We start from the raw sequence: 23,926 nt of genomic DNA on the forward strand, positions 1-23,926 counted from the left end.
GCTCGATCGAGTCGAGCTCGAGTTCGGCTCATTTTTTGTTATTAAAACGACGTCATTTTAATACATATCAATCAAAACAACGTCGTTTTGTATCAAAAATTTTAATTAGAAAATCTGACAAGTAGTTCGAGTTTGAGCAAGCTTGGCTAAGATTAACTTGTTTTGGGCTCGACTGAGCCGAGTTTGAGCTCGAGCTCAAATTGACTCGATTCGAATCTAGTCATATCAAATATTTTTAAATTGGATTAGACGTTCACCTGGTGAAAATGAGGGGTCGTTCCAACAAACAATCAGATTAATTGATTAGTTTGACCATCAATTAACTTTTTAAAAATAATATTTAAAATAATCATTTATAATTTATCATTAAATATATAATATAAATTTAATTTGATTAAAATCGATTTTTCCATCCTATCCAACCGTTTAAATGGTTTGTTTTAATTCTTTAAATCTATTGTTGCAAAAAGAAAAGGCCAAAGGATTATTTCCCACTCAAGGTTTGCTGCAAAGATAAATATACACTAGTGAGATTTTAAAAAAAAATTTGTTAGAGTTAAAGAATAAAATTGTTATTTTACTAATAATATTAAAATAAACAAAATTATATTTTATTTTCCTTCATTAGTTTGAAAAACTAACAATTTTCTTTAGATAAAGTTTTAAAAAATTAACTTTTTCTTTTAGAGTTTTTTCTTCTTTCTCTGACGACTGAAATTTGTTCTCATCGTCGATCAACCTTTTTATCATCTTCTTCTCTCACCGTTGATCTTTTCACTAGAACAGTTTTATCGGATAAAGTTCATTTTTGTCCAATGAAAAGACAAAAAAAATTCATTTTTATCTCTTTAGTCGAACAAAAATAATTCATCTTCATCCGATTGATTCATGATGACTCAAATAATGTATGACAACGCTCAACCATGAATTGAAGAAGGAACAATGACAAATTGAAGAACTACAAGATCCATCGACCTTCCTTCTTTGATTCATTGCATGTTAGCCATTGATAGTGTCTCTAGAGTGATCGAATTTAGAAGATGGATGAAAAAGATCAACCATTGACTAGAATGATAGTGGTTGGAAAAAAAAAACAAACTTTAGAGATAAAATGTTAACTTTTTAAATTTTAGGTTGGGGTGAGGGAAAAATGTTATTTTTTTAATATAATTATTAAAATTATATTTAATAATAATTTTAATAAAAGTTTAGAGGTAAGTGGGTGTTTAAGTTTTTAAAATCCTATGTATGTATTGGAAATGGGCTAAGCCTAATTTAACAGTTCCCCATCCAAATCCTAATTTAATTTCTTTAATCCCTCCTTTATCTAAGATTTTTGTGTTAACCCTTAATTTAACAGTTCCCCTCCAACTGTTTTTTTTTTTCGGTTTCATCAAAATTCATCTTTATTGTCATCAGTTTTTCATATTAAGTCGTCGCTATTCCCATTCTATTCTTTCTCTTCCTTTCACGGTAAGGCTACTGGGTCTTCTTTTTCTTTTTTCTTTAGCTTTTTTGGGTTTTATTGAATTTGGGTTTGATTGGTTGTTTTTTCGCAGGACAAGAGGAAGAAAAGGAAGAGAATAATCGGTTTTTGATTGGGTTTCAAGCTTTGGAATCGGAGTTCTTTGAAGATAATCAGGTGATTCATTGATTAAGTTTGAAGATTAGTTCGATAATCCATCTGTGTTTTGTCGGGAAATTTAATTTAACTGTAAAAATTATGATTTTTATACATAAAATTAAACAGTGCCGATGAAATAACTTAACTTTTGGTTATTTATATGCCTGTGCTCTGTTAATTTTCTATATTGAGTAAATTTTGTGTTCATTTTCCTTTTTTAAATTGTGTGAGATATTCAGATTGGAGAATTCAATTTTGCTGTTATTGAATTGGACTATTATTGAACAAGAGCGTATAGTTGGCTATGCAAGTTTTTTGCATTTTTTTTTTAATTTGGCTCTGTTGGAAAAAGAAGCCTCATCTAATATTTTGACGAATTTCAGCTATGCAGAGTCAAATTGTGTGTAATGGGTGTAGGAGCATTCTTTTTTATCCTAGAGGGGCAACAAATGTTTGTTGCGCATTATGTAATACGATTACATCAGTCTCTCTTCCAGGTATTCTTCCATCCTACTGAAAATGTGGTGGTAATTTAATATTTTTGGTTTTGTGGGTGTTTTCCTGAATAGTGATGTTGTCTGCATGCTTGAATATTTGAAAATTTCAAACATTTGTGTCATGTACTTTCCTTTCACCTTTAATGGATTTAGTGTATTCTTGTGGGACAGTTGTTTCTTGATTTTTCTTATTAGAAACTAGGGTTAATTTTGGAAGACTGCCTAATATGAAACTTATTGTAGTAGTCTCGTAGGGTGAGGGAGTTTATGGTATATTTTAGTACATACTGGAAGTTCAGAATCCAAAAACCTATCAGTTATCAGATGTTGTCATCATTGATGATGTATTGTAGATTGGGAAACTATGAATTTACAAATTTTCTTTCAATGTCTTTCACCAACTGGTTTTCCGCCTTGAAAGTATATAGACCATTGTGTCCATGATTTTCCAAACTGTTGTCATTCTTTTTGTTAAGATCGTACTCTATTATGTTAGAAAAAGCAGGCAAATCTTGGTAGAAGACATTAGCTTCTGTTAAAAATTATTCAGGTTGTCAACATCCCTAGGTGATTGACTTTATTGCTTTGTTAATATCCTATTAAGTGTATATTGCATTAATTTGTTCAATGATCAAGGCCCAATTTCATTGGCTGAGTAATGAATTTTGGTGAGTGGGTGATCATCAGTTATAATCAATGAATTATAGAAATTACATTCCTAAACAATCATATTGATCCAATACTTTGAAAATGTTAACAGTATATTTCATAATTGTGTAAATTTTACCAAACTTTGTGCCCCTTGTTCTAAAAATGAAGTTGCATCAGGAATGGATATTAAAAATGCCCTATATTTAACTTTCTGATCTTATCCTTTTCTTACATCTCTCCCTCACTTTCTCATGTCACTCTTGTACCAATAAAATTATATTGTGTTCCTTGCATCAACAAAATTAATTGGAATCCAAATAATCAAGTAGCCTTTTGTGGTATTTTTTTCTTGTTAAAAAAATGGGAAATCTGAATTTAGATGCAAAATCAAAGGTAAGGAGCCAACTGTACAAGGCAGGGCGAAGAAGCAATATTCAAGAAGGATGGTGTAGTGAAAGTATCCATGCCTATTTATTATTTGCCAATAAAAGTTATGTAGTGAATTGTGAATAAAGTTACAGGAAATATAATCTACTTTATTGGGTTTTGATTGCCTGAATTTGTGTAATGTGCTGCAGGGATGGACATGTCCCAACTTATATGTGGAGGTTGCAGGACGTTGCTGATGTATACATGTGGAGCAACAAGTGTGAGATGCTCCTGCTGCCACACTGTGAATCTTGCACCAGGTAGATTATAGGCCTAAGATGTGAAGTTTATGATGAGTACTTTTGGAATGTATATTTTTATTGAGGCAGGGTCCACAACCTTTTGAGATTCTATTTTCAAATCAAACCAAATTATGCGTATTTCTGGTCTTTTTTGTGTCGTTTTTGGGTTATGCATTCTCAAATGTGAGCAGATAAGATTTGATTTGTGTGCACATGTGCATGAGGCTGTGGCTTGGTTTCTTAATGTGTACTAGGTACAAGCAACTTGACCAATTGCATAACTCTTTTAAGGAATTTTGAAGAGGAGAATTTTTTGAAAGAGACAAATGCTGCTACCTTGAAGGACATCAACTATGATTGTATTTGAATTCTATCTTAAAATGGGCACAAAATCTGTTTATTGTTGACAATCCAGTATTGCATTCAAGTATAGTTTTGTGTTTAAGTCTTGTCTTGCACCAGTTGTATGATTTCTCATTAATAACAAAGTTTTGGATGTTGGTTTCTCTAAATTATGGCAATTTGACTGGTTGATACTGTTCCGATCATGTATGAAATGGATGCCATCAATATGTATACTTGATGTGGTTCCTTATCTCGCAGGCTGTAACAGCATGTCTCATATCATTGTTTGTTACATTCCTTGATTGAACTTGTGTATACTTCTAATTGTTTTACGTTTTCTTTTAACATTTATACTTGTTTGTCATGGATTTTTTTTTTTTCTGTTTGTAAAGTAGCTACCAACCATGTTGCTCATGTCAACTGTGGCCACTGCCGGACAACACTAATGTACCCTTATGGAGCTCCATCGGTTAAATGCGCAGTCTGTCACTATGTTACTAATGTTGGTGTAAGTATATGAAGTATCTTAATTGTTGTTAAGCAAAGCATTGCTTCTCTCTTATTGTGTTTGGTTTTAGTTTTTTTGGGTTCTTATTGTGTGAGTCATTGGCTGAGGGGCTAGAAGAACTATTAAGGTTGTCTTAAATTGTCTACAGTTAAGTGTGTGTTTTGTTAGGATAAAAGATTTTCTTTGTTTTGAGTCACAGGTTGAACTGGAATTCCTACACTTCCTCTGTAGCAGGGTATCTCCTAAATCAAATATAGATTTTCCTGGTTGTTCCAATAATTTTAGGTCAAGATCGACTACTATGTCTTGTTAGGTACTTTTGACACACTTTCAGGACTTTTAAGATGAGGAAAAAAAAAAAGTATCAAGCTCACATAAATAACCATACAATTTTTTTTTTTTTTTTGGCTCTAATATTTTGATGAATGGAAAGTCATTTAGTTGTTGAGCATGACCCCTCTTGTGTTTATTTTTAATACAGCAATCTCTTCAATTTTAGCCAGCCTTTTGCTTTCAAATTCATTTCCATATCAAACCCTGTTTAATCTGTTGAATAACTCCTTCTAGATGTTCAAAATTATGCCCCTGATTTATATACCTAACTTCTTATTTCCCTCCATACCTGCTTGAATATCTCAAAATAGCTTGTGAGACAGTATTCTAGCATGGTAATTCTAGTAAGGAAAAAAATTTTTGGTGTACTGCTTTGCATAGTTTCTTATCTTAAAATTATTCTGGTAGGAAGCTCTTCATTTTAAAAATCCTATTATCCTTGTTATAGTCTCACTTTATTTCAGAATCTAGACACAGTCTTACTCTAGCATGATGATTCTTAAACATTTTGTGTTGCTTTATGCTTCTGTTATTAGATTCTGTTTTAGTGAAACTAGTAGTGATTCTTAATCAGTTTCGTTCTTTGGTCCTTCTGGAGCTGTTCTCATTGCATTAGTTTGCTTGTGTATTCAATTTCAGTTTTCAATTAGGTGTTTGATTTTTCCATCAACAAAAACTAGCAATTTTACTTCCATATCGGTTTGAAGCATTTGTAAGTTTTAATCTTTCTCGTATATTGCAGATGGCAAATGTGAGGGTTCCACTTCCAGCAAACAGATCTAATGGAACAGCCACCTCTGGTACATTGCCTTCTTCTTCAACAGTAAGTAACTAAATTTACCAATTTTATAGCATGAGAAAAATCAGTTTTAATTTCCTTGATGCCTACTGAATCCTTTACTCTTCTTTTGCTTCAACTCCCCCATTCTCAGACACAAACCGTCGTCGTTGAAAATCCTATGACTGTCGATGAAAGCGGGAAATTGGTTTGTATTTTTTAACTTAATATTCCCAATTTATCTTATCTTTTCTTTTCCCATTAGATCTTTCTTGGGCAAAAACATTTCTTGCTGATGCACATTTCTATTGAACATTGCAGGTGAGCAACGTTGTTGTCGGCATCACAACAGAAAAGAAATAAATCATCAAATGGGGTTCCAATAAGTTGCGGCTTAAATTGGTAGAAGTAGTCCTAATCCTTTTTACACATTTCTGGAAAGATGGATTTGATGAATGCTTGTGTATATTGTGGAGATAGCTATCAGTTTATATTCATTCAAAACAAAAGAAAGACCATTTCTTAAATGAGGTGCTGGAAAATTTTTAATGTGTGATGTACATTTCCAGTGCACAAGTAGTAGAAAAGGGGACAAATCGTTTGCCATTTGTGTGAGTTCAAAATTGACCTTATGTTTGTGGCAAAATTATGTAAAGATTGAATTTGAATGTGATGTTAATGCATGTAATCTTTCCAGTAAACAAAATAATGGATGAACTTGCTATATATATCATACAGATTTATTTTTTCTGTATTAAAATTTATTATTTCTGTATCTATATGAAAGCTTTGAATGTCAAGTTTAAGAGCATGCATGGAAAGGGAGGTCAGTTTTTGTATGTTTCGTAGCTTACCATGAAAATTTGGGACTTGTTAGATTGATTGACAGAATAGAACAAACTAGCAGGAACGGTATTTGGGGTTGGTAACAGTAAGGTTACTGGTTTAAGTACCACAGAAATCCTTTTATTTAGAACAATCTCATGATCTCAAACCATTGTTACTGGCATGATTCATAATCTTTGATTGTTGGACCATGAAGGGCTGGATTTGAGTTGAATCAACCTTGGCTCGGTGTTTGGTTTGAAACGAGTTGGGATAGCCTCAACTCAAGTCGGTTTGAATTCAATGAATCATTGGAAAGTTGTTGCTTCTTCAGTGACTTTTATTCTTCTCTAGTGATGTTTTTTTCTCTAACAATTTTGTTCTTCATCATTTCTAGTGATCCTTCTATAAATTTGAATTGAGTTTGAATTAAACCTTATTTTGCACCAGTTCGAATCCACCCTTAGTTTCATGATTCAATTGTTGATAAAGGGGTAACATCATACTAAAACAAACTATGTTAGAGATAATTTTCATCTACTGACGAAAATATTTATCTTTACACAAATAGGCAGAGTTAAAATTTTCCCACCCACCAAACACTTCGATAGGAAAACTAAGTTGTTGGTTAGACCACCCATTGAAATCTACTTGTTTCTCACTCACATTTGCCTTATGAAACTCTACGATTGATTTTGGTCATCTGTTTTATCTTTCCGAGTCGCCATATATTAACCATTTCTGTTTTTGGGTGACAGAATCTGCAAGGCATGAAGATGTAGTAAACGGGAAAAAAGAAGATCCATCTTACTCATTTAATAATATAAAATATTTAAATAACACAATACGGGTAGATTCGAGTGAAGCCTAATATGAATAAGGTTCAGCTTAAGCTTGATTTGAATTCAAAACAATTAGTTCAAGTAGCTCGAATTGGCCTACAAGATATTAATGTCAACGAAGAAAATAAAGAGTTATTGAAAAAAAAAATTATAAGAGAATAAAAAAGAAAAATTGTTGAAGAAATAAGTTTTAGTACATCAACATCGACAAGATATTGATCTCAAATTGAGCTTAAAAGTGACAAACTAAAATATGAGATAGTTGAACTCAACTCGTTCAAGTCGAATAATGACTCAAACCTCAGTTGGCTCAAGTCAAGCCCACTCTTTAATGTTCCAATCAATTTTTGAGGCACACACTTAATAAAATTATAAACAATATAATATTTCTTAAATTATATCCCAAAATTTTGATAAAGATGTAAATAATATTTAATTAATTGATTAAATAAAATTATATGTACTAATAATGAAAACTAATTTTAGTAATAATAATAATATGTTATCATGTAATTAATAATATTTTATCCTTAATTTAAAATCATTCAATTATATTTATATAATGATATATTATTTTTAATATAAATTAATACTCATTATTTATATACATAATTTTATTATAATTTATTTTATTATGTGGGTCGTTCATTTTTTATTTATAATAAAACTATATTTTTAATAATTTTTTTGATTAAATTTTCATTTATTAGTGTTTTAGTTGAACAAATATTATAAAATGGCAATGATAGATAAATTTTTATTTTATCAATACCGCAACTTCTCTCGCACGTTCGATAGAATAAAACGATATCTTATCATCTAAATTCCTATTTAAAACTATGTGTAAAAATATTTGAACATACAAATTAACTTTTTAGTATATATAGGACAAAACGATATCTTTTCAATAAATTTAAATCAAATTTTTTTAATTTTATAAATTTAGTGAGCCAGTAGAACCAAAACTTAAATTCAATAAGATAAAACACTTTAAATTCAAGTTTGAACTCTTTTAACTTAAGTTTGTTTTAGGTTTATTCGAATCAAACTAATATTTAAATTCGAGATTCAAATCTATCCTAGTGATAACACATGATTGAAGTAAATATTCATATTACTCATTCATATGCTACTATTAACATTGCAATTGAGCTACGCTAAGTAATATTGGGCTTGACTCGATTCAATTGAATATACACTAAGGTTGAGTTTGAAATAAAAATAATTTACGGTAATTTAGTTAAAAAAATTACTTCAAATTTTATAATTTATATATTTATTCATTAATAAAAATATAAGATTTTAGAAATATTTTTACGTAATTTTAAGTTTTTAAAAATTTATTAATATTATTTTTGAGTTTACTCAATCAAAGACATATTAAAACTAGATGCAACAGTAATTAAACCAAAACATGAGTGGATTGTCTTGTCTGTAATCCTAAGTTGTACATGTAAGTTTTATCGATTTTATTAGGCGATGCTAACCAACGGTGGCGGGCTCGATTAACGGATAATGTGAGTGCGGTCAAGCCGCATATCGAGATGTAGGTTGTGCTGAAGAAGAAATTGAAGGACCAATTCTACCTGTTAAATGTGGCATGGTTAGCCGGAGACAAACTCAAGAAGCTGGTTTCGACGGATTCTGTGCGCGAATATGTGTCTAGGTTTACTTCTCTAATGTTGGATATCAAGAACGTGTTAGAAGAGGATAGGGTATCTATTGTTTTTTCAATTTTTATATCAATAATAATTAAATATTATTTTCTAATCAAATCTTCACCCTACACGTGTCTCTCTCCCATCTCACCCCTTCGTTCTGGATTCATACTTATTATACGTTACTTGCTCTTTAGGCTTTTCCTTGTTTTTGTCCTAAAAGGTAAATTGGATCAATTGTCAAATCAAATCCCCATTTTACCTTAATTAGGGTTTACTAAGTCAATTCTATATCTAATTTATTAAAAAAAAATTAAAGAATTGGATTGGTTTTTTTGGGGTTCCATAAAAATGAAATTTTTTTTTTATGGAATTGGGTATTTTTGATCAATTAGGCTTTTCAGAGATATAAGAATAAAAGGATTATTTGAATTTTGTTTCAATGGAACTGACTAAATTCACTGCAGAATCTCATAGCAAAGAGGTAGCTTTCTTTATGTTTCTTTTCTTTTTCATTTTTATTAAATTTTAGTGGGTTGTCTATAATTTGTCCATGTGGTTAATTATATGTCACAAAGTTTCTCTGGATATCTGTTGTTTGTCAATTTTTGTGGTAAAGTTGAAAGCTTTATTCTATTTATTATTATTAGGCATTGTTTGGCTTCTGCAGATGATAATAGTCATGTTTATTTGAGAATGTTGGTTGCTGTATTTTATCATAAGTTGTGATCTTTTTGATGATCCTCATTCCCCTGTTTGAAAGAATATTGAATGTTTTTTTTTTCAAGTTTTGTTTATGTGATTTGGACTGGGATGGATTGATTATAATGTAAGTTAATGATAGTTCATGAAACTTGTTCTGTGAGTCTGTAAAGCTTATTGTATGTGGCAGTGCCTTCATGAATGTTATTTGCAACGAGCTACAAATTTTCGGTTCTGAAGTGCTTCTGTTAAATGGGCTGCCTTGTGATTAGGGTTGATCCTGTTGCTTGAAAACCAATTTAGTTTATACATCTTTTTTGTTCATTGTCAAAGTTTCCAAGAGACTTAGGTGGTTTACTGGCTATGATGAGGAGAATAAAGGGTGGAGGTAATGTTGGTCCCACCGTCAATTCTCTCCTTGATTAGTGTAAATCTTATGTCAGGATTTTTATTTTGTACGGCTGTTGCTGTCATGTGTGTAGCCTGTTGATAGTCATTGGAATATTGTTAGTCTGGAAGGATCTGTAGGTATCTTGCTGACGAGTATCCTGTGACCTTACTTTTGTGAATACTTACCTGTGATAACTGATGAGCTCCTTGCCAGTCCAGTGAATTTAGACAGTCTACTCAATATAGGCACAAAGATTATATTGATCTTGCATCTGATATCTGAAGACGAATCTGATGACAGAAAGTCACCAAATAATTATTACCTTAAAACTTTATATTGTGATTCATGTGCTTGATGCTGTTTGTGGATTAGAGTTTCTGAATGCATTTTCAGTTCTTCCAAGCCATTTTTAAACGATATGTGTTGTACACTCATATAGGCACAAAGATGAAATGATATGTGATTCATTTGCTTGATGTTGTTTGTGGATTAGAGTTTCTGAAAAAATTGTCTACTTAATGTAGGCACAGAGATTATATTGTCGCTTGCTTTGCCTGAGCCAGTTTTAAACGATATATGATGTATACATAGTTCTGTATGTTGATTCAACTGGCCTTTGTTTTCTTGATCATGTGCTGTTATTTACATATCCAATCTGATGCTGGAACGACAGAAAATACTGCATAACAATATTTCCATTACCAGTAGGGGTGCAAATAAGTAGAGTTTGAGCTTTTTGTTGGCCAGTTCAATGAACTCATGAGCTCATGACTCGGCTCAAGTAAAATATCAAACAACTCTTAAAAGTTTTAAATATTGTATTTACACTCCTAAAATCATATTTTCTAACTTTGAATGTGAGGGGGTAGTTGATAAATATGTAATTTGTGGGGTTTAAATGTAATTTTTAAAAATTAGGGGGTTTAAATATAATTTTTCGAGCCAAGCTTGAGTTAGCCAATTTTGTGTACCAGCTCGTAGAGTTGGAGCTTCAGCCAATCACTACTTGGCTTGGCTCATTTGCACTCCTAATTATTGGGTTATGGATTTTGCTTTGTGCTAGAATAAGTCCAGGATTATGAATTGAATTTGTTCATACTTGATTTCTAATTGAAGTTGTTTGGCAGGATCATTCTTTGAAGCACACCCCAAAAACTGAAACTACCGTTGAGTGTTCTGGTGGTCCTCAAAGAACAAAGGTACACAATAATCAGAATTTTCAATGTCTGACCTCATTTTGTCATGGTACTTAATGGGTTTATATGAATACCTTGGTGTGGTGAATGCCAAATTTAGGGGCTTTTATAGGTGTCATCAACTCTTTATTCCATGCCATTTGATTGCACAATCTAATTCATAGAATGAGGCCATTTTAAGCTTTTGTATTCCAAGAATCGATTACTATAGCTTACTGGAAGAAATTATATTTCAGGAAAATTGAAAGTGTGTTTGGTATGCTCATCATAGAATTACTGCATATTACCTGCTCATTTGACATTCCTGTGTGATGCAATTGCTTTCTTCTTCTAACTTTTGATACTAATACGAGGAATGTGACTGTTGGTGGCATCAGGTTTCAGCTAGATCGGATCCAACTGAACCATGCAAGCCTAAAATTGATGAAGCTCCAGTATTTTATCCAACTGTTGAGGTATTCTCTTGTCAGAGAATGCACATCTCATGTTTTGTTTTAGTGCTAACCTTGTCTCTCTTTTTATTTATTATGTGATTCTCAATTCTTTAGGAGTTTGAAGATACACTTGGTTACATCGCAAAGATACACACAAAAGCAGAATCCTATGGTATCTGTCGAATTGTTCCTCCGCCTAACTGGATTCCAGCATGCCCTCTTAAGGCAAAAGATATGTGGCGAAATGCCAAGTTTTCTACTCGAATTCAGCAAATTGACTTACTGCAAAATAGGGAGCCCATGCGGAAGAAAATCAGAAGCCGAAAGCGAAAGCGAAGAAGACAGTCAAGAATGGGATCCTCAAGGAGAAACAACAATTTTGGCTCAGAACCCAATGTTGCTTCTGAGACTGATGAGAAGTTTGGTTTCCGTTCAGGATCAGATTTTACTCTTGAGGATTTTCAAAAATATGCTGACAATTTTAAAGCATGTTATTTTGGTACAGATAAGTATGAGGAGTTAAAGTCTGATGGGTTTGAACACAAGAGATGGGAACCCTCTGTAGATGATATTGAAGGTGAATACTGGCGGATTGTTGAGCGACCAACAGATGAGGTTGAGGTATGAAATATGGTTACTTGATAGGTTTTCTTCCCTGTATTGGTTTGTACGTTGTTTTCTGTGTTAATACTTAATGGATGAATTTTGTTCTGTCATAATGTAGGTGTACTATGGAGCTGACCTCGAAACAGGAGCTTTTGGAAGTGGGTTTCCTAAGGCATCAACCATGATAACTGAAAGTGATTCCAATCAGTATGCAACATCAGGCTGGAATTTGAATAACTTACCACGCCTTCCTGGTTCTGTACTATGTTTTGAAGGAAGTGATATCTCAGGAGTTCTAGTGCCATGGCTGTATGTTGGGATGTGTTTCTCTTCATTTTGTTGGGTATGTACTGCTGATTGGTGCTGTTGAAGTTCTGCATCATTAAATGGTTACAAGTGACATATTATTGTAAATTTAATTTATTTCCGTCACTTTCCCTTAGATGATCTAGGCTAGGCTTACCTAGGGCTACAAACTAGCTGAGCCGCTTGCAAGTAGCTCATAGCTTGACTTATCTTGAGCCGGGCTCAAGTTCAATCTGCTTAAGTTTGGCTCTCGAGTCAAGCTTGAGCTTTATGCTGGCTGGCTTGGTAAGCATGTGAGTTCATGGATTGTATTGAGTAAACTATTAATAAAACCTTAAAAGTTTCAAATATTGCTCTTACACCCTTAAAATCTTATTTCTTAACTTTGAATTTAGGGGTAATTGATAAATATATTAGTTTTGAGGTTTTAATTTTTTGAAAATTTAAAGGTTAAAATAGTATTTTTCGAGCTGAGCTTGAGCGAAGCACAACTCGGCTTGGCTCAGCTCATTTGCACCCCTAGGCTTACCTTTGGCCAAACCCATTAAGTCATTTGCCAGCTCCTGCAAAAATTAACATAACCAAAGCTTTTTAAGTTATCATTTTCCATTCTCTTCTATATTTATATGCACTCTTAACTTAAGAACGTGCAGACAGTTACACTGAAGTTTTACTTCTGGAATGTGGATTAGATAATTAGAATAATGGATTGTATTAAACTCTACTGGCAGCTTGTGGGCCTAATTTGTGAAAAATGCAGGGAGGGTCTTCTGTTGTGTCTTATTTTGTAGCAAAAAACAGGGTTTTAAAATTTGTTGAAATAGATTATTGTTGTAAAATTTTGCCTTGACATCACATCCTGAAACTAGTTATATGTTACCACTGGCATATACATTGTATAAGATTTAGGGTGTGCTAATTAGTTGCAACTACACTAAAATAGATAGATGGTTTTCATATTAGCCACTACTGTTCAAGTCAAGTAATTAACTAATTATGTCCTTAAGTTGCAAAAGCAAACACTTTTGTAGATTTATTCTATTTGTTTATTTATATATTTCCTTTTTTGTGGTGTTGTGGTTTTGGACAGCATGTTGAGGACCACCACCTTTATTCATTGAACTACTTACACTGGGGTGATCCAAAAATATGGTATGGAGTACCTGGATGCCATGCTTTTACTTTGGAAAATGCAATGCATAAGCATCTACCTGACTTGTTTGAGGAACAACCTGATTTGTTGCATGAACTGGTAAGTATTTTTTTTGGATTTTAAAGCTTATTTACAGCTTCCTTTACCATGCTTGGACAACACTTTTGTTTGAGCTTGGTTATGACATGTATGTGTATGAAGTCAGTATTGAAAAATGCAAATTCTCTTTGATTTTTTTAATTATAATTCTTTAAGCGTTTTACTCTTCCCAGACTGCATTGATGTTTTGCAGAATAGTAAATTCATGAATGAAGATATAATTAACTTATAGTTTTTGCATTTGAAGAGAAAGTGGACAGTTCTATGTTTTTATTTCTGGAATTAACTTATATAGACTACAACAAGTTAATCATGAGAGATGTTAACTTAATATCTAAAGAACTATCCAAGAGAGTGTTATAAAAACTGACCAATGTGACTGGACCATAAAACAATCAACTGTAAAAGATTTCTGAGCAAGAAAACGAGAAAAGGGAACAAAATGGAAAAATAGCCAGTACTTTGGAGAAAGGTACTTACAGGGACATATATTATAAATCATTACCACCCTCTCTTTCACATTTCTTCAGATTTCAAATGGGCATTTGAGATTCTGGCATCTTGTTTTGCAATCATATTAGGCCTAATATTTATAATGCCTCACTTGGACCAGGTCACTCAGTTATCTCCATCAGTTCTGAAGGCAGAGGGCGTACCAGTATATCGTGCTGTTCAGCATTCTGGTGAATTTGTTTTAACATTTCCAAGGGCATACCATTCTGGATTCAATTGTGGCTTTAACTGTGCTGAATCTGTGAATGTGGCTCCTGTTGATTGGTTGGCACATGGGCAACAAGCAGTGGAGCTCTATAGTGAGCAGCATCGCAAGACATCTCTGTCCCATGACAAGTTGCTTTTTGGATCAGCACAGGCTGCAGTCCAGGCCCTTTGGGAGCTATCAGCGCTTCAAAAGGAGACACCTGGAAACTTGAGGTGGAAGAGTTTCTGTGGGAAGGATGGAATGCTTACCAAGGCAATTAAGGTTTAAATCTCTCACTCACACTTACTCTCAGGCAGTAAATCACAGACAGTCCCACACACGTGCACAGGTGATTGTAAGTAACCATAAAGTGATTGTGAGAGACTTTCTTTTCTTTTTTTTGTATTGTTTGACTTTAGACAAGGGTGCAGATGAAGAAACAAAGACTAGAGCAGCTCCCAACTTCTTTGAAATTGCAAAAGATGGAAAAAGATTTTGATGTTAAAACTGAGAGAGAGTGTTTCTCATGCTTCTATGATTTACACCTTTCTGCTACGGGCTGTAAGTGCTCCCCTGATCGATTTGCATGCCTTAAACATGCAAAAAATTTTTGTTTGTGTGAAATAGACAATAGATTTGCCCTTCTCCGCTACACCATGGATGAATTAAACACACTAGTTGAGGCATTGGAAGGAGGACTAGCTGCTTTAAGAAAATGGGCATCCATAGATGTTGGATTGTCTCCTATTGGTACTGATGGTTTTCTAGCTAAGGGGGAACTGGAGAGTAAACAATTTCCAATGCAGTGTTGTGAGCAAAAGGAAAAAGGAAGTTCTTCTTCTTCCCCTGGAATGGGGGAAATTTTGGATGTTAATGATCCTTCTTGTTCTCATAGTCAAGTTTCATCAGAAGTTGTCCAACCTGACTCCCAGCAAGGAATGTATGGTTTAAGTGCATCTCATACAAGTCATAATGATGTTCACGATGAAACTCAGGTTATGAACAAACAAGCTAAGGTGGAGCATGAGAGTTGCTTTGATTTAAATGTTGATGTTATTTCTAATGAAAATCAAAGCAAGTTGCTGTATGTATCTGGCAGCTGTGGTAAAGAAGCTGTCACAAATCCGACGACTCTTATATCAGTGTGCACTGCAGAGAAAGTATGTAGTGTTGGTGCTGTGAAAGAACTAGATAAAATGCAACCTGATAGTGACTGTTATATATCAGTTTCTCATGAATTTACAAGTAAGGTTCGACCTTCATGTTCAAGGGTGTTTGAGGACGCCGGTTTGTTTGATGGTAAATTATTTGGGCTTGATCTTATGTCACCACAACATTCAAAAGCACCATCAGGCAACTTGTTGAAAACTGAAATTATCAGCAGCTCAGAAATGGGCCGTTCTATGACTGATAAGAGCTATCAAATGAAAACGTTGAATGTGTCTGTTGAACCAATAAAACTTGGATGTGTCATGTGTGGAAAATTGTGGGGCAGTAAACAGACCATTTACCCAAAAGGTTTGGTGAACAAGAATTTCTCCATGGATTTTTTATGAGTTGTTTCAATTGTAATGTTTTAATGCATTAGAGAATTAATTTTTTTGCCTGCTAATTTGGTTGATTCTGCAGGATTCAGAAGTCGTGTTAATTTTTATAGCGTGCTTAATCCAGGGAAAATTTGTAGCTATATATCTGAAGTGGTGGATGCAGGCCTTCTTGGTCCACTCTTTAAGGTGGGCCTTTTCTCTTTGTTTTCACTTTAATAATAAAACTTGAAATTTTTCCTTGTTGAAATTCTTATGCATGGATGATTCATCTAAGTTGTTAGTCATCAAAGTTTAAGAAACAAGATTCAGATCCTCCACATCATCCCATCCACATTTATTTGTAGAAAAAGTTTTATGTTTATTTAGTTTTATGTGGGATACGGCAATTTATAATCACATTTGTTTTTGAGTACATGTTAAAAGTCCATTTCTTTTATATTTTATCTTTTTTTTTCCTTCTGTACAATTGCTATCATAAAAGAACCTTACTTTTAATTAGCACCTGCCAAATTAGAGCTTTGTAAATTATTTACTGAAGATGAGTACTAGAATATCAACTAACAAAGAGGTATGAATTGGAGCTAAGGTTCAGAAACAGCATGAAACTTATTTATTTATTTATTTTTGAGTTCTTCAACTGCCGAGATTTCTTTTCAATTTAATTGTAATGGTACTTCTCTCAGACTACAACTTTGTTAAGTGGCATTTGTACTGTTGGTTAGCAAGGAAAATTTTGAATTCAGATGCTTCACATTGTACCGGATTTTTCCAGCCTAAATTTGTGTGTTCTCCTCACATTTGGCACCAAAATTTCAGGTTACACTAGAGGAATGCCCAAGTGAGAGCTTTGCAAATTTCTCGGCACAAAAGTGCTGGGATATGGTGCTGAATCGACTAAACCAAGAAGTTAAAAAAAGAAACAGCTTAGGGGAAAGAAGAGTGCCCCCTCAGCAGTCTTCGCACCACATTAATGGGCTTGAAATGTTTGGGTTTCTCTCACCTTCTATTATTCAGGTAAAGCTTCCTCTATGCCACTGTACTAGATAAATCAACTGTTCTTTGATAGATGGTAGGATATAAAACCATAGCTAGAGTAATGTGCCATTTCTAGTACGATATCCTAATTTAAAGGGAAAAGAAAAAGGGTTCGTAAATGTTTGACGCTTAGCATGTATTGCTTTATCCTTTTATTTATCGTGTCATTCCTTTAAGATATGCCCAATTCTTAGTATATCAGTTCCTCTTATTCTGAAATGGTAAACTGAATTATTGCTGAAACCTAGCATGTTTTTATTGCTCTTTACAAGGTTCGGATTGAATTCTGCAACCACCCATATAATAGAATCACATCTAAAATTCAAAATCTTCTCCTTCTCATGTATGCTCGGGGAAGTATCTCTACTTGCAGTCAAGAGACCACAACCTGTCTACGCAGACCCTATTTATATTTCAAAACCTGGTTAAAAAATGTTGATGGTTCTTTTATACATAAATCATACCTTGAATTTTAAGATGACTGAAAATTCCTTGCTGTAGACGGAATACGTCCTACCATGTAAATGATTTCCACATACTAGTAACACAGAGAGACCTGCTTTGTTTTAGCGCCTTATTATAAATATTTTTTGGATTGCTCTCAAACATCTGCATAACTTAGGGCTTGCCCACAAACATGCTATGAGAATGTTTATGAAAATCTAACATTTTGTTTCTATTCACAGGCTATCGAGGCTCTTGATCCAGATCGCCAATGCGTCGAATACTGGGACCACAAACCAAAGATTTTCTGCAATACTAGTGAAGTTAAATAGTAATTCATTTGGAATTGGTAGCTCTCTTGGAGAAACCAAAACCAAAATTTTCAGCATTTCTCTTTCAGAGCAAGATCAGAACAGTCCATCTGTAGGAGGCCATAATCCGGTGATGAGGAGGTACACCTCATGCTGCGAGGACTTTTCAGAAAGGCAAGTCCCAAAGAGTTACATATAATGCACATAATTCTCTGCAGCGAGGCGCAAAGCACCAAATGGAGGAGAGTAGCGTTCACAGCGTTGATTGAGGGGATCCAGAAACAATGTAGATAAAACACAGAAGTGAAAACAAGTAGGTGCCATCATTTTTTTCCATTCAACATAGCTTCTTATTCAATTTGTTAGGTCCCAATTCTTTTGAGAATCCATAAAGATCTAACAAAGAGCTCCCGGGCGTGAGTTGTGCCCTCAATTCGTAGTGTGCTGATGCTGTTTAACTGATCAGATTTAAGGCCTCTTTTTATACCGAAAAATTCTTGCTAACCTTGATGAAATGTATGCCCATTTTAGTTTTTCAAGTTGTGGCTAGCCTTCCATTTTTATTTCTGCTTTCACTTGTGTACATTTAGATGTAAACAAGTGGTGTAACTGAGCTGAGTTGCTTGCAGCTTGTTTCGTTTTGAGTTGGGTTTAATTTGATTAAAGTTGATTTGAGCTCGAGATTGAGCTTAGTGTTGGTTGGCTTGGTGAGTTATGAATTCAAGGTTTTATTCGAGTAAAATATCAATTAACTCTTAAATATTCGATCTTACATTTATTTTTTTTTAAATTTAAAATTTTTAATATTGAAATAATAGATAAATATGTAAGTTATAAAATTTAAATATAATATTTTAAAAGTTAAGAGATTAATAAAACAAATAAATTGAATTGAATTCAAGAAAGATATTCTCGTCTCCAGCTTTGATTCGATATTTTACTAGTTTGGCGAACTTGCGCTCAGTTCTTAAGGTAATTCAGTCGTCCCCTAATTAAACACGCAGCGAGCTCCAGAAAAATCTTGAACCCACAAAACATCACAAACAATCCACCAAAATCACTCGAAACTCCCGGCACGATCATGCAGCATCTGACTTTTTACCACTACCATGGCGCTGCCGCCTCTAATCTCCTCCACCGTGGGAGCAAACAAGGGCATTGGAGCAGGTAGGCGCGGTAACGGAGGTGAAGCTTCAGGCAAGAAAAGAGTGTCATTTCCACCATAAACTGAGTAGTCAAGAAAACAATTGACCCCATGAACGGAAACGGTGGAAGTGAGATAAAAATCAGGTTCAGAAGTAAGAGAATCGCAGAGAGTGAAGTTCAAGACCGAAGCGTTTGTCACGAGAATCGATTTGGTGGGCAAGAGACTGAGGAGGCGGGAGAGCAGTTTGAGGAGACGAAGATCAGAGTAAGTGAGGCTTTGAGGGACAACATGGTAAGCAAAAATGAAGGGGTCTATGTGAAGATTTGGCAGGAAATCATCAATGGGTATGAAGAAGGTGGCGGAGAGCGGGAACATGGCGCTGTCCACGCAGACTCCGATCAGGGGGTCGATTATGTTGTCGAGTTGTCGGGAATCAGTGGTGGCGTTGGGGTTCTTTTACTCTTCTGAATGTTCTAAATAAGATGACGTAATTATAATACCTCATATTTATGTAGGTATTATAAAATATTAAATTAAATTTTAATAAGAGTTATAAAAAAGTTAAATAATTATTTTTCATTTTAGATTTGATGTAAATTTAATTTTTTACTTGTTAATTATCGAAAACCTAAATATCTTTTCGTTTGTTAAATTTTAATATTACTGATAGATAAAATTGTTATTTAAAAATTTTAGTTAAAGAAAAAAAATAGGATATTAATTAAAATAGGTAAAATTTTTTCCGCGTAAACGTTTTTAGGCAAACCAACAGTAGTTTTACTTTTATAGGCAAATTTTTTTGTAACTCTAAAAATACCCTTCCAGCCCTGTAGGTGTCATACAGGGTGCGTAGGCGCTGGATGCGTGGGTGCGTGGGATGCATGCGGAGTGCGCGGTGCGTGCAGAGTGCGCACACCCTCATATATATATATATATAAACAGAGTGCGAGGGTGTGCACACTGCATGCACTGCGCGCACCATTTCTTATATATATATATATATATATATATATATATATATATATATATATATATATATATATATATATATATATATATATAAAATATAATATAATATTTAATATAATATATATAAATAATAATAATAATTTATATATATATAATAGAGTGCGAACCCTCGCATTGTATCACACTGTTATATATATATATATATAAAATAAATATATATAATAATATAATATATATTTAAAAATTGTTATTATTATTTATATATATTATATTAAATATTATAATATTTAATATATATATATATATATATATATATATATATATATATATATATATATATATATATATATATATATATATAAAAAAGGGTGTGTGCAGTGCATGCATGCACCCTCGCACTCTGTTTATATATATTATATAAGGTTGCGTGCACTCTGCACGCACTGCACACTGCGCACGCACCCACGCACTCAAACATTCCTTCCAGCGCCTACGCATACAGGACTGAGAGGGTATTTTTAGAATTACAAATAAATTTACTTATAAAGGTAAAATGACTGTAGGTTTGCCTAAAAAAGTTTAAGCGGATAAAATTTTGCCTATTTTAATTAATATCCAAAAAAAAATTTTACCTCTCTTTCTTTCTATTTAGTTTTGAAAATTTACAATTCTCTCTTCCATTCATATATCCTAAGTTAAAAATTGATCGTTATATCCCCAAATCTAGTTTGCAACCTTCACATTTTTCCCATTCACACTCCCCCCCCCCCCTAATCTTTTGAAAAATCTCAATTTAAACCTATTTCAAATTTAGTTTCCATATTTTCCATGGTGACCTTTTCCCTCCGTCTTTAGTGTCTTCTCTACCTATCTAAGTTGTCGACATCCATCTCCTCCCATTTCTATCTCGGTAGATGTCCATCAAAGATGAAGACTTTGTCTCTGTTGTTAATAGAGGAGCGTCGAGGGAATGCGTTGATGAAGAGACGTGCGCATTGGTGATAGATGAAATCGAGCGAGCCAACACCAAGGAGGCTGAAATCGAGTGAGATCTCTCTCTCAATTTCAGTTGATTTTTGTATCGAACGACAAAAATATGGTTGGGATATCGATGTTGACGACTTGTGCTCAATAGTGGAGATGGAGGGAGAAGGTCATCGACGACGATTTGGAAACCTATATTAAAGTGGGGTGAAACTTAAATTCTTTTAGAGGGGGGGCACAATGCAAAAAATATTGAAGGCGTGCAAACCTTAGACTTAGGGGGAAAAAAGTCAGGTTTTAAATCTGGAAAACTTGAAATTAAGGGAGAAATTTTTAGTTTTTAAGACTAAGGTGGGAAAATGATTTTTTTAAATAAACTCTCTAAATAACAATTTTACCCCTAACCGTAATAGTAAAATTTAACAAATGAATAAGTATTTAGATTTTTGATAATTAGCGGATAGAAAGTTGGGTTTGCACCAAACTTTAGAGTCATTTGACCTTATAAAAATATTTGAAATATCATGCAATTCAAATTTGAAGAGTGTTTAAAAATCACCTAAAAACTGAAAATATGTTTTGATTACTCTTCTGTTCCAAAAACTTTTTTTACAACAGTTTTCAATGAGAAAAAACTATAACAATCGGATTTTGAAGTAAGACTTAATCAATCTATGAGAGATTATTAGCCTCTCTTATTAAAGGTTCAATAATTGAAAAACCCACTCTAAGCGGTTTATTTAAATCTATAAAGTATATTAATTTATTTTTGTTGCTTATTTAAATATATATATAAATTAGTATTAAACTGTAAGAAAAAATAATACCAATTCTAGGATCACAGAAAACATGTCCGATTTATTGAATCTAACAATTGATGATGATTTGGTGATTCGATGCACTCTTGAGAGTATCCACAACACACTTTGCTGATTTACTTTCTTGTTTTTGTAAAATTCTTCCAGAAAAATAGAATAAAAAAGTACTGTGTTTTCTGTAATCTTTTGGCATAAGAGTTCTCATCTCCCAATGGAAGTTACGCTATATTAAATAAGAGAGAGAGTGACAGTTATCTTTAATAACTGTCAAGGGCAAAATTAGAATATTACATATCATGGGTTAATATTGTATTTGTAACCCTAATGGATCGGGTCAACCCATCATAGATGGACCAGATCCAATATCTCCTACTCACACATGATGGGGTGATCCGAATCATAATACTATTCTACAGAAGTCTTACAGAACAGAGCAATTTATACTAGCAAATGTGTCATGCAACCTTGCGAGCAACCTGTACTTGGGAGCTAATTTACTAGGTATCTGTTAGGAATAACATAGTTGCTTCAACCTAAAATAAAAATAAAGCGTTAGTCTCGCAGCACCCTAGACTTACTCGATAACACTAGCTCCCTTTAATCTCTCATTTATTATTATGTTATATTTCTATGTATTCATGATCAAGTTCAATCCATGACCGGCCGACCAATAGACACACATAATATATAAGTCTTCCTCTTATACTCAAAATTCTCAATTTAAACTTAGCTGCTTTCTAGTCATGTTTCATAGACTGAATCATTCATAGCCATAAGTTCTAAGCTAAGATAACAACATTAAGAATAAACATTAAATAATAGCAAAGAGTTAAAGGGTACCATCATGAGATAATCCTCATAAAGTCTCACATAGTGAAGGAGTACGGATTCATCCTTCCACTACTTTAAATGGTCATCTTATTTATACACATGGTATAAATCATGTGCTACAATGTGTATCTTTTCAAAATGTCATTACCAATATTGTACAGATCTTAGTTTAGTCGCTACACTTAGCGCCTAACCTGAGTTCTTAATCATTTCTCTAATCTTGTAGATATTTTTATCAATTAAGAACTCATATTTGACATTTACAAGTTATTTGGACGTGGAGAATCCAAATCGGTCATTTTCAAATCTATCAAGTCATGAGCCTATCTTGATTAATCATCAAGGCGACATATCAAATAACTTATTTCTTGAATAATTCTCATTTTCTAAGTGTGCTCTTTTAGCGGCATCAATCTCAAGAAACATGTTTCATCTTTGCATGCTCTCCTCAGTGTCAAAGGCGATTGCTCATGTGAGAGAGCCAATCAAACTTGTGCAACATTATCATCTTGTTGAGTTTTCAAAAAACAATGTGTATATCCATAAACACCATGAATTCAAATACATAAAATAAATTCAAATTCTTTGATGTTCTAACATTGTGTTACAAGTATAATATATACTCAACAAGTCATCTATCATATTCTATGCAAGCCAAGAGACTTAACATGTGCAAAAAATAACAATCTCTTGAGATCGATTTAGTTAGAAGATCAACAATCATGTTACGCGTAGAAATATATTGTATTATCACTTCCTTCTTCGAAATGATGTCTCTGACAAAGTTATATATGGTGTAGATATGTTTGGTTCTATTGTGAAATTTGAGATCCTTTGTGAAAACTATCGCAGCTCGATTATCACAATGTATAACTATAAGAGCAATTGTTGTGTCTAATACACCCAAATTCTCAAAAAATCTTTTCAACCAAACAACTTCTTGCACAACAGCAGAACATACTACAAATTCTATTTCCATTGTGGATAAGCCTATGCATATTTGTTTCTTACTGCTCCAAGATATGACGTCATTTTGGAGTAAGAAAGCATAACCTGAAGTTGATTTACGTTGGTCCAAATCACTACCATAGTCAGCATCCGAATGGCCAACGACATGTAAATCATTTCCTTAGTAGCATAAACAATAATTCACAGTGCCTTTTAGATATCTCAATATCCTCTTTACAGCCTTCCAGTGTTCCCTTCTTGGATTCGATTGATATATATTACCCAATCCAACAACGAAGCATATATTGGGATGAGTACACATCATCGCGTATATGAGACTTTCAATTGCATTTGAATAAGGTACTATGAATATTTCATTTCTTTCGTTTTGAGTCTTTGGACACAAATCTTGGCTCAATGAATCGCCTTTTGACATAGGATTATCTACGGGCTTACAATTTCCCATATTGAATCATTCTAGAATCTTTTGGATATAACGCTCTTGTGACAGAGCCAAAAGTCTCTTTGAACGATCCCTTTTGATTTTTATCTAAAATATAATTTGCTTCACCC

General features: G+C 33.4%; 2 protein-coding genes and 1 pseudogene across 3 annotated transcripts; 2 read left to right on the top strand and 1 right to left on the bottom strand.

The window, feature by feature from the left end:
* The first annotated feature begins 1,291 nt into the window (after positions 1-1,291).
* On the top strand, positions 1,292-6,161 carry LOC123218094 (protein LSD1-like). Of its 2 annotated transcripts, none has more exons than XM_044639313.1 (8): positions 1,292-1,473; positions 1,560-1,642; positions 2,008-2,121; positions 3,351-3,461; positions 4,181-4,296; positions 5,372-5,452; positions 5,562-5,615; positions 5,729-6,161. In XM_044639313.1, exons 3-8 carry the CDS (start codon positions 2,010-2,012, stop codon positions 5,768-5,770), a joined length of 516 nt encoding a protein of 171 aa, XP_044495248.1. In that variant the 5' UTR covers positions 1,292-1,473; positions 1,560-1,642; positions 2,008-2,009; the 3' UTR covers positions 5,771-6,161. The 2 variants fall into 2 exon arrangements, with proteins under 2 accessions (XP_044495248.1, XP_044495249.1); XM_044639314.1 differs by having other exon boundaries at positions 4,184-4,296.
* Positions 6,162-8,965: 2,804 nt separating this feature from the next.
* Positions 8,966-18,337, top strand: LOC123219254 (annotated as a pseudogene).
* A 192-nt stretch (positions 18,338-18,529) lies between these two features.
* LOC123219590 lies at positions 18,530-19,255 on the bottom strand. The gene has a single exon (XM_044641594.1). It carries the CDS (start codon positions 19,176-19,178, stop codon positions 18,714-18,716), a length of 465 nt encoding a protein of 154 aa, XP_044497529.1. The 5' UTR covers positions 19,179-19,255; the 3' UTR covers positions 18,530-18,713.
* Between the last annotated feature and the right edge of the window lie 4,671 nt (positions 19,256-23,926).

This window comes from Mangifera indica, chromosome 6 (assembly GCF_011075055.1).
Source record: "Mangifera indica cultivar Alphonso chromosome 6, CATAS_Mindica_2.1, whole genome shotgun sequence".
In the NCBI taxonomy this organism is placed as follows: domain Eukaryota; kingdom Viridiplantae; phylum Streptophyta; class Magnoliopsida; order Sapindales; family Anacardiaceae; genus Mangifera; species Mangifera indica.

Bases quoted from the DNA above. Each gene is read 5' to 3' on its own strand.
- LOC123218094 (XM_044639313.1), top strand. From the start codon at position 2,010: ATGCAGAGTCAAATTGTGTGTAATGGGTGTAGGAGCATTCTTTTTTAT. The intron at 2,122-3,350 runs GTATTCTTCCAT...AATGTGCTGCAG, and splicing joins TACATCAGTCTCTCTTCCAG to GGATGGACATGTCCCAACTT. The intron at 5,616-5,728 runs GTTTGTATTTTT...TGAACATTGCAG, and splicing joins TCGATGAAAGCGGGAAATTG to GTGAGCAACGTTGTTGTCGG.
- LOC123219590 (XM_044641594.1), bottom strand. From the start codon at position 19,178: ATGTTCCCGCTCTCCGCCACCTTCTTCATACCCATTGATGATTTCCTG.